The sequence below is a fragment of the Phytophthora infestans genome, genomic scaffold (genome assembly GCF_000142945.1).
Source record: "Phytophthora infestans T30-4 supercont1.130 genomic scaffold, whole genome shotgun sequence".
NCBI classification, from domain to species: Eukaryota; Oomycota; class Peronosporomycetes; order Peronosporales; family Peronosporaceae; genus Phytophthora; species Phytophthora infestans.
Genome location: NW_003303629.1, coordinates 222826 through 238411, shown reverse-complemented (window position 1 = coordinate 238411; position 15586 = coordinate 222826). Strand labels below are relative to the sequence as shown.

Genomic DNA, 15586 nt, shown 5'->3' with positions numbered 1-15586 from the left:
TATGTTAAAACGAGCGGAATAGCATGAAATAGACTTGGTTTAAGTATGTTAAAAGAGAGCGAAATAGCGTGAATTAGACTTGGTTTAAGTATGTTAAAGAGAGCGGAATAGCATGAAATAGACTAGGTTTAACTATGTTAAAAGATAGCGAAATAGCGTGAATTAGACTTGGTTTAACTATGTTAAAGAGAGCGGAATAGCATGAAATAGACTTGGTTTAACTATGTTAAAAGAGAGGGAAATAGCGTGAATTAGACTTGGTTTAAGTATGTTAAAGAGAGCAGAATAGCGCGAATTAGACTTGGTTTAAGTATGTTAGAGAGAGCAGAGTAGCGTGAATTAGACTTAGTTTAAGTATGTTAAAGAGAGCGGAATAGCGTGAATTAGACTGGGTACACTCATCAGGATCCAGGTCGCTTGGATCCACTTCACTTGAAAGTGTACACTCGTCGTGGACCTGAGCTCTCCACTCATCCAACATCATCTCGCAACCGTCTGTGATCTCCACTGTCCCACGAAAGCTCTAGATCCACTGCATCCATCATACCTATACCCTGGATCCAGGTCCCTTAAGGCGGGATCCTCCCTCCTTGGATCCTAACTCGAAAGCATGGGATCCGGGTCACCTCGTGGTGGATCTTGACTCCTCGTTAGCCGTGGCTACTAGATCCACCTTTAGAGGGCACCTACCATCCTTCCTTCATAGGATCCACACCCGATCCACTCTTGTATAGTATATCCCATATCCATTTAGGTGAATCCAAGTAAGGGTGGATCCGAGGTAAGTCTTGGTGGATCTTGCCTTCTCGTACATCGCTCATACCAGATCCATCGTCACTTCATACGGGGTGCTGCTCGTCATGGCTAATCCACCACCGGCAACTTGCATCCGTGCCAGCCAACCCAAATCCTTTCTAATCACTTGAAATTGTCATTGATTCGGGATAGTGACCCCGCGTCAGGCCCATTCTCTTATTTCTGAGAAAGCACTTTACCACACGTACGTGGTCGACGCAGCTCCCAGCTGTTGAGTTTGCGCTCAACAACGCGGTGCACGCGTCCACGGGTTTCACGCCGTTCTTCTTGAACGGCTTCCGCCACCCCAGAGTGCCTCTCACTCTTCGAGGAGACACTGACTCCTCTATTCTAAGTGGGAGAGAGGCTCGGAAAGCCCTTTCCTCCCAGGTCTCGGATGTGAGACCAGTTTCGCTGCGGAAACAGGTGGAATCCTTTATGGATACCAAGCTGAACATTGTCAGCAGGGTCCGCGATGCCATGGCAGCGGCCCAAGATAAACAAAAGGAGTACTCAGACAAACAAGGAAGAGGAAACTTAAGTATATTTGAGGTTGGTGACTTTGTGTTGCTAGACACGAGGAACCTACCTCTTGACACTGTCAGCTCTGTCGGCAGCAACAAGCTGAAGCACCGCTTCGTCGGACCATTTGCAGTCCTGGCCAGACATGGTGCGTCGTACACCATCGACCTTCCAAAGTCAATGACGACGCACCCGACGTTCTATGTCGGACGTCTTAAGCGGTACTTTGACCCGCAGGGGGTTGCTGACTCGCAGACCCCCCTTGACCCAGCTCCTCGAAGCGAGGGCCGGTCACAGTCGTCGACGAGGGCGTCGGAGCAGGCACCCAAGCCTCGGTCGGGACGGCAAGGCTGCGGTCAAGACCGTACGCCGGAGGGGCTCCATACGAACGGACCCCGGCGCCATACGCCGAGTACGCTGAGTACGCCGGATACGCACCATACGCGTACGTCTGGGAGTGTGCCGCAGGCGGCTCCGGACGTGGCAACAAAGCCTCGATCCGTCGGATCATGCGAAAGGCCTCGTCCAGATCGGACGAAGAGGCCCGGCGATCCATTCGCAGGTGCAGGCTCGCGACCTCTCGCTCCACCAGGTCCAGGCGTCCCGCAAGACGAGCGAGCTCGCCCTGATTCCCGGCCTGGGCGGCAGCATTACCGCCAGTCCCAAGGCCAAGTGCAATCTCAAGCACGAGGACACGTTGACGGAGGCGGTCAACCTCAGGGTCCCGTGTCGGACCCGCAGTCGGAGCACTCGGACGAGAGTGGCTCTCGGGAGGCGCCGAGTACTCGTACTCGTACGAGGGCACCTCCGCCCCTGCTTGACCGGAATGGAGAAGTCCACTTCCACGTGGAGCGGATCCTCCAGGAGCAACGGTGTCGCGGCAAGCGACAGCTCCTCGTGAAGTGGAGGGGTTATGCCCACTCCGAGAACTCGTGGGAGCCGATTTGAACGGCTCCTGATTGACTGCCCGAGGGCTTGTCGCAATCTGGGAACAGAAGCGGCGGCAGCTTCATAAGCAGTCCGGGGCTTCTTGCCCGAACGGGGTACGGTCGATGAATACATACCGTACCCGCGCTCATCGTGAGCGCTAGAAGCCGCGCGCTTCAGGATGTCCCTTGGCAGCATACGCTTGCTGATCAAGTGGGCAAACCTCACACGAAGATCACGCTGGTCCAGGATGTGGGACAGCTGCTGATCTTCATGGAGTTCCCGTAACTCCGTGGGTGAGTACTTGAGAGTCTCCACCCACGCCCAGAACATGTCCTCACAAGAACTCCACGTGGGACAGTTCTCGGGCATAACCCAGGGGTATCCCCAAACAGGATAGAGACCACCCCGGGTCTCGGGCTTCTTACGACAAGTCGTGAAGTCCTTAAGGGGAATGCGGTGTGGCGCGAGAAGCACACACCGAGCAGCCTCCAAGTTGTCGACGAGCAACTGTTCTTTCTGAACAAGGGCTCGTTCATAGATGCCCCTAGAAGTGTGGCCGCCCACAAGGCCACGAGGAGCGACGAGAAGCTCTAAGAAGAGGTCAGCCCCAGAGCTCTCCTCGGGAGGCCAATACCCTCTTGAGTTGATGGCAGCTCCCTGGCTGACGGGTGCCGCCACCGAACCCCCACGCACACGCTGGGCAGCTTGGAAATCCTCCTGCTGCTGGTCGAGGTCATTCGAGACCTCCCGGGGCTCAACGATAGCACCCTCCTCCTCCTCTTCTTCCTCCTTCTCCTTCTCTTCATCCGAGGAGTCGAAGAGACTCTGATAGGAGCGTCGAGTCTCCTTCTCCTCGCGGAGTGGAGACTTAGAGGCAGTACGCTTCTTTGAGAGCTTGGCGCCTTCGGCTTTGGAGGCCTTAGCACGCGCAAGACCCTCGGCAAGCGAGAGACGTTTGCGAGGATTCTCTTCCTCATCGCCACCGGCTTTGGGAGCGTCCTTAGCCTTGACGGCCGGACTCGCAGAGCGCACAGAGGCCTAGGACTGTGATCACCTTGATCACTAGCGGGCGACTGCACGCTGTCATCTTTGTGTTCACTGGGCACTGGGCTGTGCCCTCCCACAGAGCTCGCAGGAGCTCATGAGTGCTCCCGGACTCGGCATCGTCCTCACTGTCCGAGTTGAACTCACGTTCTACGAACCGAGGGCTCGGACGATTGTCTGAAGATGAGGGCGACGGGCTGCGGCGCTTGCTTGCGCGCTTGTCCACAGCCGCGTCACCCGAGGAACCGATCGCCTCGGAGGCCACCTGAGCAGCCTCCTTAGGTGCAGAGCCTTTGCCGTGAGGCTTAGCGCTCTTGGCCTGCGCCTTACCGGCTGCAGCCTTGGAGCGTGTCTTAGCACCGCTCTTAGCAGTGCCACGAGGCATATTAACGGTCGAAGTGGAGACCTAGACGAAGAGCGCACAGGTTGCTGCTCGAGGCTCTAACTGTGAAGTGAGCCTCCGCCGCGCTCGCGCGGCCAAGTCGATGGTTTTCGACTTTGAGAATGAGAGTTTGTGACGAACACCTCTTCATTCTGATTGGTCGGTAAACCGAACCTAAGTGGGGGAGGATGTAACGGGGTACGTAGCCCTAAGTGTACCCTGGTTACATGAAGTGTGACACTTCACACTTCAGGAGTATGACCCGAGATATTTGGTACAAGGTACCAAGGTCGTTCAAAGCCAACCATTGGTTAAATGACATTGCATTTCTATAGGTAACTAACAGTTTGTATTAAACCCAAACTTAACCTACCTATAAATATACTCAGTTTACAATCTACCTTATTTAGGTCACTTCGCTCTCTTTAATTAAAGAGGGGACCTGTGAACTGCCGTTCACTGAGAGTTTGTATACTCTCGGAAGATAACTTCCTCTAGCGCAAGGTGCTGTGTGACCCCGTCACAAACACAGTCACGGCGGGGGAGTGTTAAGATTTGGTCGACTGTTGAAGTCAAAGATAGCAGGACTGGGAGGATGTTTGGACGCAGGAGAGGGGTTTTACCTCCCAGGCCCAGCGGTTACGAAACCTACGGGTTGCTCGGCCATGTATGCCTTCAATATCACTTCCTCTTTTCCTCTCTTCATCTCAAAAGTACTATCAAATTACTTGATTTGGAATCATATCCGATTATATTTTCGGACACGGTTCAAACAGATGCCCCGCTTATATTTCCGGACGGAGGTTTGCAACAATCCAGAAATGGGCTCCCCCATGGCTGTGTTGCTCAACATCTACGATCTTGTGGAGGCCAACGAGTTCATGGCTCGTGAGTGAATCTCTTTCGTCTATTTATTGACGTTTATTGACATAACTTTTGCTCTATTCGCAGCGCTAGGCTTCGGCATCTTTCACAGTGGCGTCGAGATAGGCGGGAAGGAGTTTTCCTACGCGAGCGGAGCCGGCGTCTTTGCCTCGACGCCTAGACAGGCACCCGGTGCTGTGACACCTCCATATCTATCTATAAGTGTATTATTAACTTATTGCTGCGTACAGGTGCCAAATTTCGGGAGTCGATCGACATGGGGCTCTTTGAGGGAACCTCCTACGAGGCACATCGCCTGGCCTATTCGTTGAGCCCGGACTTTGATGGTGATACCTACAACCTTTTCACCAAGTACGAATAGGCGGCAGGTTCGTAAATACAGGATGGGAGAGACTGAGGACTTTTTGGATTGGGATTGTGCAGGAACTGCAACACGTATGCAGACGTCTTGTGCCAATTGTTGCTGGACAAACGCATCCCGGCATACGTGAACCGTGCAGCCTACCTCGGTTCGTTCCTAAGCTGCCTCATGCCGGCAAATTTGACGGACCAAACGCCAATCGGAGATCCAAGCAACCCTTCGCGTAGTATTACCAATGGAACGCCACGGCGCTCTGATTTTATCTACTCCCCATTCGCAGGTGCGCTTGAGCATGGCTAGTTTCACGTCTATTTGGACTAAGTATGCGTACTATTGCTGCAGGCTCTGGTCAAACTGTTGGTGGCACGGGGGATTCGTCATCGTCTTTGAGGCCGTCGACGCTGGCTGATCGCCGCGAGAAAGCTCGCTTGGCAGCGTTGCGACGGTTGGATGAGCAGGGACAGAAGTAGCCTCCGCGTCGAGTTGAGTTGAAACAATTAACAGGCAGTTGCTAAATATGAAAAAAAAACAAATTTCTTTGAGCAGGCGGTTTTCAAAAAGGAGTTTCAGCCACTTCTTTGGTTGTGAAAGGACAACACGCATGGGGAAGTCACCGTCGACGGGTAAGAAAGGCAGTGGATACCACGGAAATCGCGCGTTGGTGAGCGACACACGATCTGAGAACGGGTCTGCAGCGTTTGAAGATCCAGACGGTGATGTGCTATCTGCCCCTCCGCGAGTGGAGAGCACAATCGTAAGTCGCGAGACCGCAACACATCACGCTTTCGCTAAAAGGTAGGGAGCTGCAGGATTAACACTGATCGGTGCTAAACTAACAATCTGATGTTGCGTTCTTATGGTTAGTCGAAAGGAGGACTTTGTCTACTCCCCAACAAGGCACTACATGCACATTCTGAATGATCATTGTCAATGGAATCGCGAAGTTCGATCAGCTTTGCTGGTGGTGGTCGGACACTCAGGTGATGGCAAGTCAGCATTGCTCGCGAACTGGGCGGAAGAACGACATTGTTCACTTAAGGGTGAGCGAGAGGTCATCTACGAGCACTATTGCGGCTGCTCCTACGACAGCGTGAAACTCTCGCTGTTTTTGTTTCGATTCATGAACCAGCTTGAAATTTCTTATGGTTTGCGCGACTTTGAGCTTCCGCGCGAGCACGAGGAGGAGAAATTGAAATTCTCCTTTAGTCGATGCTTAGAGGCTGCGGCTGGAAAAGGGGAGCACACAACAGGACCAGCACCAATGAGAAAACGGTACGACCTGGAGATGACGAGATTAATCTCCATCCTTATAATTGACTCGTTTGTCTTGTGAGCAGTATTATTCTGGTTCTCGATGGCATCGACTGTATAAGGACTGAAGATGGGGGGGATTCTATCCTGGCTTCCTAACACCTTCCCTCCCGGGGTTCGCATTATTGTTTCAACAACCCAGACCCTAAAGAGCCATCTTTATCGCTGTCAGAAAGTCTCCCGTGTGCCAGCCGTATATGATGGCGAGTACGTCGACTTGTGTCCCTTATAATTCCTGAAACTCACTCTCACGTGTCAAGGATGCCTGTTCAGTGGCGACCTAATCTACGATGTTACACTACCACCACACGACAAAGAATCTCGCACGATCCGGGAGCTGCGCCGTCGAAATGCGGTTTTTATGGTCGTGGAGCCACTTGATGAGGTTTCCTGCTTGGCGATTCTTGAGGTAAAGAACCATGAATATTGTCGGTATCGTGGGAAGAATCTACTAAGTAATCTGTGCTGGAATAGATGTACGAACAAAGATTTTCTCGTGAATTGGACTCTGAAGTGAAGCAGCTAATCGTCAGCGCTCGCGGAAGCTCGAACCCACTTTACGTGAGACTCTTGCTTAATGGTCTTGAACTTTTTGATCTGACCGAAAATGATCAACGCCAACAATGGCTAAAACAGGCCTGCGAAAGCAACCAACTCAATGGCGTGTACGAGCTTCTAATGAAACAGTGGAATGTCATACTACTGAAAGATATGTTTGCCGAACTCCACGAGCACACTGCAATGCTGAAGACTGCTACGTTGAACCCTTTAAACGATGGGGTCTTTTCACCCACGACCGATCGAAATGGAACACTGCCAAGCTTAGCTAAAAGTTCCTCTACGGAATTACCAGTGGGCAACAACGGTCCAATCGACCAGGGGGACCTTGGAAGTCTTCGGATTAAGATTGAGCAGCGTGCACTTCTGATCCGCCATACGCTCTCGCTTCTAGCTGTGTGCCGCTATGGGCTATCCGAGACTGATTTCGCACGGCTATTTGGTGATGGGGTCCCACAACGTGTTTGTCAGCAGCTCTTGGCCCTCCTCAAGCCTCATTTGATGACAATATACAGGCACGACTGTAAGGGAGCTGTTCAATTGTTAGTCTCAAGTGCTACTGCAAAAAGTTACGGCAACCAAGAAAGTGGAGGTGAAACAGTTGTGCTGTATGATCTCAGCCACAACCAACTGCGGCTCCTTACGCGCTATGGATTTTTAGGCGACGAACAGCTGCGCAACTGTTATTACCGCGAGCTCGCCGTATACTTTGAAGCCATGGAAGCATGCCAGCGCCGTGTCGACGAACTACCCGTGCAACTGGAACGCTGTTCCATGTGGGGCGTGCTACAGAACGCGCTTGTGAATATGAATATGTTCCAGTTGTGGTGGAGCGAGAGGAATCGGCAAGAGTTTTTCTTCTACTGGATGGTACTGTCCTCGAACTGCTCCTTGCACGACCCGGTGGATGATTTTGTCCGCTCCCTAGATGAATACATTGCCCAGGAAGCGCCTAGCCCAGAGCAATTGCTGTCCATTTTCCTCACCATCACGGAGTTTTTGCGAGCGTGGCAGAAAGTTAATGAGTCTCGTGGCGCTCACCTCGAGCTTAGTCGGCCCAAACCCCCTCAACTTCAAGAATTTCTGAATAGTCTTGGTAACTTCTCGACCTCAAGTTTATCCGAGAGCGAGGCGGATCGAGTTCAAAAAGAAATTGATGCTCTCGTATTCCACCAAGACGACGGCTACTACGTTCGGCGGTGGCTTTGGACTCAATTTCCGCTGATCGGTACTGCGTTTGAGAGCAGAGTTTTTCGCAGTGCTGCATCCAGTCGAAACTCTGTAAAAACGGAGTCTAGCTCTGGTTCAAGAGATGAGTTGACCGGCGCTCATACTTGTCTGCTATCAACCACGAAAAGAGTTGCTGCTGCGAAGAAGACACGTCAAAACACTGTAGGCCGTGTTCTGCCAGAAAGTTTGGGAAACCCAAACAAATCTCTGGTTTCAGCAAAGCGCCGACCCCCGCACAAAGTCGCTCCTTCCTCTGGACCTGAAGGTCTTGCGGGTAGTGAAATGGGAGCGTTGGAATTCCTATCAGCGGAAAACAGCGAGGGCTCTTTGGGCTCTGTTTCGAAACTGGAGGTTCGTTCTTTGTTGCGACTGATTTCATTTCTTGTGGTTGTTGTCTAACTTCTTGCTCCAGAGTCAACTGTTGGAGCTTCGGATGAAGTACGACAGGGTGAAGTTTGTTGCTCGAGAGAAGAACGAAGCGCTTAAAGGGCTTGAATCGCGTTTGATGGACGCCAAAGCCGAGGTTAGCGCAGCGGGCCATAACGCCACGCAGACTGATGACTTACTGGAGAGTATTCGTACCGCCAATGATGAAGCTACTCTTGGCCGCCAACGCAGTGACTACTACAAACTAATTCTGCGTCACTGCGAACTATATCCAGGCCGCGATCCGAACACAATCGAAACTGCAGAGGTATTTGTAGCAAAAATGAAGCGTGAAATCGTGGAGGTGCAGCAAAAGACACAAGTTGTGTCATACGAAAAGCGACTTGCCAATCTCGATGTGCCGAAACTGGTGCAGGTAACACAGGACAATACTTCGATTCACCAGGAGGCGCTTTCGCGGCTAAGGTGGCGCCAAGAGCTTGATCGTCGCTTGTACTATGCTAGTCTTTCGGCGAAAGAAGGTGGGCGGAAGGCCAGTAGCGTATCTGTTTCCACGCAGAAGAAGAATTCCGATATCCTTAGCACTAAAACGGATTTCGCCGAGCGTGCCAGCATCAGCTTCCCAACAGAAGGCGACGCTGAAGAATCAACACCCGTTGATCCCAATTTCTTTCGCGCCAAGGACAAGCTGATCCATATGAAGGAGATATCGCTGGCTCGTCAGAAGCACGTTGAGAATTTGCAACTATACGTGGGTAGTGCCTACAAGGATGATGGTATACTGGGCGCTCTCCGTCAAGTAGGCATCAACAAACCAGAAGAGGCCTTGGTTTACTGGCAAAACCAACTTGATCACTCAGTTCAGCTTGAAGAAGAGGAGAAGCAGGCAGAGCAGCGCGTGCTCGAGCATCGCGTGAAACTTGAAGCTCTCCAAGCACAATTTGTGAACCTCAAACTCAGCGGCAGCTCCAGTGGAAGTGGCTCACTGGAGGATGATGCCGCCAATTCAAACGGGGACGACGAAGCTGCAGCTTCCAAGACAAGTGTCAATGTGAAGATATTAGAGAAGCAGCTGGCCGAGGCGAACGCAGTCAAGCAAAAGAAGAAGGAGCGTGCCGCACGGTTACGGTCATTACAGGAAAAACTGCATCTGGGACTCTTGCACATCGCTGAACTATTGGGTGTGACCTCGATCCAGCAGCTCAGCGCGTTGGAACTGGTAGACGCAATTGAAAAAGTGGTGCGAGTTGTTGCCGGAGATGAAGCTCACCTGCAGGCAGCACCGAACCCAAGCTTCCGTCACAAGAATAGCACTCGAATGGTGACTATCGCAGGACAGTCGGGAGATTCAGCGGGGCTCCCATCGGACACGCGTAAGCTTAGTGATGACGACAAGGTGCGCTACAACATCCGTATATCGCGCACCGAAAAGCGCCAAATGAATCCGTACGTGGACACCGATTTTGACGACGACGACCACGAGGTCAACTACGACGAGGAAGACGAAAGGGATGATGCTGGCAACAACACAGGCGATAGTGATCAGGAAGGATCGGCGCCCGAAAGACAATCCACTCCTAATCGACGCGATTCCAACGTTGTGAAAAAGCGCCAGGATATTAAGAATCGCTCCAAGCTCGAGTTGGAAAGGAAGAAAGCTGCACAAAAAAAGAAAACCAACGATTAATGCAAGTTATAAACAGAATGAGACATCGAGTCGAAAATGATGTGTTTGCATTCTTTTTGTCTTGTTAGTAATGGCGGGGCCTTCAACTCGCTCGCTTCGGTGTCCTCCGTTTGCCTCGGCTTAGGCTTGCTGGTGCTCGTCGTCGTACGACTCGTAATCGTCCTCATCGTACTCATGTTCGTACTCGTATTCCTCAACGGGCGGCGTCTCGGGAACGGCCACAACAAGTCCGTCCAGTTCCTTCTGCAGCACAATCTCCGTGCCTAGACGCGAGTTGGCAGAGCGGTCCTCGGCTGGAACGTACGTATCAATGATGTGGCGCTCCTGGTTATTGGCAGGCGGAAGTTTGAAAATCCACTCGTTGGACACCACAACGTGCGACTGCGGGGACGTTGAGCCCTCGCCAAAAAGTGACTCGGTGTAGAAGTCGGCGCGTCGAGCATCGTACACCCCCCCACCGCCCATCGAGTCGTCCTTGATATAGCCCACGTTGTTCATCTCACAGGCCTGACGCAGCGTCTGGCCGGCGCGGCCCTTGACCACGTGGCGATTGCCTTCGAAGTCAACGAGCACCACGTTCACCCTGGCATTAACAAGACCATTAGAACGCCAGAAGATCACATAGGAATCTTTAGGTTAATAGATAAGCTAGTGAGACTTACACTTTTTCAAACACGGTGGGTACAGACGCATCGACAGCGAATCCACCGATAAAGCGGCGGCTCGCGGCACACGACAGCGCAGACGATCGAAGTGCACGCGCCAGCATCCCGTAGGTAGATAATAGGGAGAAAACTGGTCTTGAACCACACACCACTTTTCACTTGGCTACACTATTGAAATCGAATACCTGGGTAGCTGACAGCAATTGGCTAGAATTTAAAACCGGGGAGAACCAGGTTATTGAGCTTTGTGGACCATGGCGGGGGGTATGTACACTAAGATGACACCCACAGGCTCGTCACTCATCGTGAACCCGCGCTTGATCTCCAAGGAGCTGGAGGCCAAGATCGCGACCGCAATTGCAGGCGTGATCGCATCCCATGACGTGTCCAAACTGACAACGAAACTGGTGCGTCAAGCCGTGGAGAAGGAGATTCGCGTGAGTCTCACGAACCACAAGGAAGTGCTCAAGCGGCTCATGCACCAGGAACTTCGCAAACTTAAGGCAAAAAAACTAGCGAAACGTGCAGCTCCGGAGCCCTGGAAGATCGCTATGAGACGCGAGAGTATCGCCAAGGGACTTAACTGCATTTATCAAATGCTGCGAGAAGCCGCGGGCTTCCCAGACTGGGGACTACACGCCATCCAGTCGCTCTACGATCTACAGGCAGTAGAGGAAGGAGATATATTGCGCCTTGCCACACTGTACGCTAGGCTCATCGGCGCTTTGTGGCTCAAGGAGGACCGTCACGTCAATTGGGCCGTCGGATCCATTCCCACGCCCACCCAGCTCGTCAATGCTATGTCTGCTGTCTACCTAGTAGAGCGTGTGGGAATCTCACATGCGAGACGTGTTGAGCTGTTGGACTTTTGTGATCGATCGCCTGTTGTTTATGGAGCCAAGGTGAGGCGTCTGGAGATAGATAAGGATATCGGACTGGATGATGACTCACTTTTGTTGATGCGCAGGAACTTCTTGGTTGGAATCCTGCAGAGAGCCCTCCACCAACAGACGACAAGAACGGACCCTCGATCTATGAACGACTGACGAGTGCGCTGGTCGTATGGCATCACTCGCATGCGCTTGGGATCTCATTAGGATTCACCTTGCCGCAGCTGTTACAACATCTGCTGCTGGTATACCCATACAAAGGCCCCAGTGATCTTTCGCCCCAAGAGTACGAAGACCAGGTACACTTGGTTACAACCTTGGTATTTGTACATACAAACCATGGACGGCTGCGCTGCGAGACGGTATGATACTATCCTTTTGCACACTTATACCCTCAGCAGCTCGTTGTAAATGCTAACACGTTTCGTCTCGGTGTCAAATAGGACCTCCTTCCTCACGAATATCTCTTCCTGCGTCATCATATCGTCTATCTTCTGGCGCAGCAAGATGCCCCTTTGCTAGGTGACTCATTGAGGGTAAAAAAGATCTGAGTTTTCGTGACCGTGTATTATGCTCACTAACTTCGCAAAAATGCGGTATGCGTAGGCTTTGAGATGCTTTGAGGGATCGTGTAATCTCGTACAGATGCACCGAGGAATGGCTTACTTGCTGCTGACTCAACGTGAGGATGGATCTTGGATGACGGAATCAGCACATAATGACCCCAACCAGCGCTATTTCTTAACTATGCAAGCGGTATGGGCCCTGTGCGAACCCCATCGCGTAGGATTCGCTCCTGCGTTTCCAGAAGCCACCCCAATGCTGGAGCTCAACTTGAATGTCGAAATGGAAACTCCTGATGTGAGTTATATGCGTGCACTGATACCTTCAAGTTCTGACCTGCTGATTGGCTATGTAAAACGACTTTATAGGGGGTCTTTGTGGAGAGCTTAAAGGTGAGCGATGTTGAGGATGCAGCTGTCGATTCTGAGGTAGCAGCGGCAACGGCGGCAGCTCCTGCTGATACCGAAGACGTAGCAACGCGTGTAGCCTTCCTCCAAGGTTTACTGGACCAGAACGGCTACGTGAAAAATGTTTCACCTGCTCTGGCCACGCATGTGCTGAGCACACTCGCAGATATGGTGCTTACTGTTGAAATTCTCAAGAGCACGGGTGTCGGGCGTACTATTAACAAGCTACGCAAGCACACCACAGCCTCTGTTGCCAAGGCAGCCACGCAACTCGTGGCAAAATGGAAAAATGACTTGCTCTAGGCACCCATTGACGCTAAATGGGATCACTTGTTGTTACGAATATGCTCAATGCCGAAGTGATTTCACAGTGTGAATCACACTGCAAATACTACAGTGTTGCCAACTAACTGACACAATTTATTTTTCCGCAGCATACATGTAGTTCAGTCCGCTGAAGAATATCACGTACTTCGACGTATTTTTCTGCTAACGGTACCGTATTCCGTATGTGATCACTCATTAATGACAATAGAAATACGTGTAGCCAATCATAGCACTAAATATTGTACTGTTGTAGTTTTTGTGTTTACTGACAGCATACACACTGCACGATGAAACCTGATCAATTTATGTTTTTGTTTAGCGATAGGCAGACCGTTTATTCGTAGTCATAGACGACGTTTACTCTTTAAATACTAGCCAATAGGAGCACCTAAATTTACCCAGATGGTGTCCGCTATTTTTCATCATCAGTCCAGCTAATTCTGTGTCTGTAACCTATCGCACGACACTATTAAATCACTCGTCCACGTCATTCACCAGAGCCTCGGTTGTCGGTGACTTCATAAGCCGGCCTTCAAGGATTATAGTAGGAAGTGGCAAGCGTCGCAAGCAATACAAGCACGTGTCGGTCGCGTACGGCGACAAAAAGCTATCTGGTCACACTGTAAAAGAGTGCATTAAGCGCTTTTGTGGCAATCTACCCATGAAAGATCATAGAGCGAAGGAAGAACTAATCTGCAAAGCAGCAAAGACAATAAAAAAGGCGTGCGAATCAGGTTGAGCAGGCCATCACAAGCTGCGCAGTTTGGGAGACGCCACATCAGACTGTCGAATTAGACACAGACAGCGTTATTAACTTGCTATAAAAGTACGTACTAGCAGAGATGGAAGCTAATTCTGACGACGACATCGGTAGTGAATGTAGCGCGAGCGATAGAGATTGCCACGACAGCGACGGCGAGGATTAATAAAACTTTGATACGGTACAGTCACACCTCCATAAATGACGCCCGATTGGCTCGGGAAAAAGTGTCTTTTCATTTATACACCTTTGCCCGCCCATAGTTGGCTCATTCAACATCCAAAGTCGGCAGCTTTAATTTTGGTTCATTTTTTGCCGGAGCCAGGTACCCGACATAAGCAGTACCACCCTTTTTCCTCATTCAATGTCGACTAATCAACATTCAAAGTTGTCACTGCCGACGAGATTCCGACAAGATTCCGACGAGGAACTCCCGCGCGCTCGAAGCCGCCCAAGCTTATGCGTGTGGCGCGTCTTAATCTTCACTCTCAATTCTACCGAGCATCGCGTAGATGCCTTGACTAACTGCATGTACAATCTCTACGTGAAGCGGTCGCGTGGCAGGGCGAAGAAGGGCAAACGCGCGATCGAAAAGCTTCCGCCTTCAAAAGGGCCCAACCTGCAGATCCAGTGCGCAGTCTCCTCTGCTTACGGCGTAGTAGCGTACCGCAACAAGCGGGGCAGCATCAAAATGAAGGACAACGCGGACTTCGTGGAGGAGCTGTACAAGGTGGTGAAGGAGTCAAAGGTGTACGCCACCGAGTACACGAACAAGAACATTGTTGTCGTGTTCGACAACGCGCCGGCCCACTCGCGCACGGAAGAGCTCGTGCCTGCCCACGACGACCTCGTCCTGCTACGCTTGGGACCCTACAGCCCAATGTGTAACCCGATAGAGAACTGCTTCAGTTCTTTAAAGGCACACATCAAGCAGTACCTAGCTCTTGCTAGGGAGGAGATCCTAGAGCCCGTGCTAATCAGCGACGGCAAGCCGATCACGAAGACCGAGGCGCGCATGCGCATTCTCGAACGCGCTGCCAACGTGAACATGCCGAAGATCACGCAGCGCATGGTGCAGAAGATGGAGTTGCCTGCTACGAGGTTCGTCAACGCCGCAATTCGCTTCGAGGACATGGTGTACGGGGATCTGTAGGGAGAAGAGGAGTACAGCATGCCGACTTTGAGTATGGATTAACCAGTTTTGATTGCACTAAGGATAGTGGTACTGCTTATTTCGGGTACCTCGCTCCAGCAAAAAATGAACCAAAATTAAAGCTGCCGACTTTGAATGTTGAATGAGCCAACTATGGGCGGGCAAAGGTGTAGAATTGGTCACATAGATAAATACCTACATGTAGCCATCTTGCTGAAAGTAACTATCGTGTGTCCGCTGTCGCCTACGCTTCACCACTTGCGTTCGCACTAGCTTTGTCAAAGATTGCAGCATGCTCTGCTGGTCTTTAGTGTCCCTCTCGCACTGAAACAGAAACGCTGAAAGCTCCACGCCATTCACAAGGGCTGTCGATGCACGTACAGGTGGGTCATTCTTCTTGGTTGTCACTATCGTCTTCACCAAGTGAACAGCCGCTGCAGTCAACGTCTATAGGCTCGTGGACTTGGGCATCTAAATCGATGTCTAAATAGCTGTCAACGTCCTCATAAACAGCAATTCCAGTTAGCATGCTCACAATGTCGTCGATGATCGCCTTTTCAGCAGCCTTTGTGTAGTCTCCTGCCTGCCGAATCTCGCCAATCAACTCCGCGTTCACGATTTTTGACTTAACCCAGCAGTTGCATATACAATCAGCTTCTACGTCACTCCAGCTATCTATGCTGAAGTGGATTGCCTCAAGTATGTTCAACTCTCGTTTGATGTCACGA

The 15586-nt window shown here is 51.3% G+C and overlaps 5 protein-coding genes across 5 annotated transcripts; 4 read left to right on the top strand and 1 right to left on the bottom strand.

Annotated features, from left to right (window-relative positions):
* Positions 1–4449: 4449 nt before the first annotated feature.
* Positions 4450–5400, top strand: PITG_19817 (uncharacterized protein; the record flags this gene model as incomplete). Its single annotated transcript, XM_002895823.1, has 4 exons — positions 4450–4561; positions 4625–4729; positions 4789–4909; positions 4982–5400. The coding sequence occupies 4 exons, from the start codon at positions 4450–4452 to the stop codon at positions 5217–5219; spliced, it is 576 nt and encodes a 191-aa protein (XP_002895869.1).
* Positions 5401–5520: 120 nt separating this feature from the next.
* PITG_19816 (uncharacterized protein) lies at positions 5521–6252 on the top strand (the record flags this gene model as incomplete). The annotated part of the gene is made up of 2 exons (XM_002895822.1): positions 5521–5714; positions 5784–6252. The coding sequence occupies 2 exons, from the start codon at positions 5521–5523 to the stop codon at positions 6250–6252; spliced, it is 663 nt and encodes a 220-aa protein (XP_002895868.1).
* A 175-nt stretch (positions 6253–6427) lies between these two features.
* Positions 6428–10092, top strand: PITG_19815 (uncharacterized protein; the record flags this gene model as incomplete). Its single annotated transcript, XM_002895821.1, has 7 exons — positions 6428–6441; positions 6504–6639; positions 6705–7010; positions 7110–8069; positions 8166–8354; positions 8431–8952; positions 9010–10092. 7 exons carry the CDS (start codon positions 6428–6430, stop codon positions 10090–10092), a joined length of 3210 nt encoding a protein of 1069 aa, XP_002895867.1.
* A 25-nt stretch (positions 10093–10117) lies between these two features.
* Positions 10118–10902, bottom strand: PITG_19814 (uncharacterized protein; the record flags this gene model as incomplete). Its single annotated transcript, XM_002895820.1, has 2 exons — positions 10118–10675; positions 10755–10902. 2 exons carry the CDS (start codon positions 10859–10861, stop codon positions 10213–10215), a joined length of 570 nt encoding a protein of 189 aa, XP_002895866.1.
* A 112-nt stretch (positions 10903–11014) lies between these two features.
* Positions 11015–12921, top strand: PITG_19813 (uncharacterized protein; the record flags this gene model as incomplete). The annotated part of the gene is made up of 4 exons (XM_002895819.1): positions 11015–11659; positions 11725–11946; positions 12254–12508; positions 12580–12921. 4 exons carry the CDS (start codon positions 11036–11038, stop codon positions 12919–12921), a joined length of 1443 nt encoding a protein of 480 aa, XP_002895865.1.
* Positions 12922–15586: the final 2665 nt, after the last annotated feature.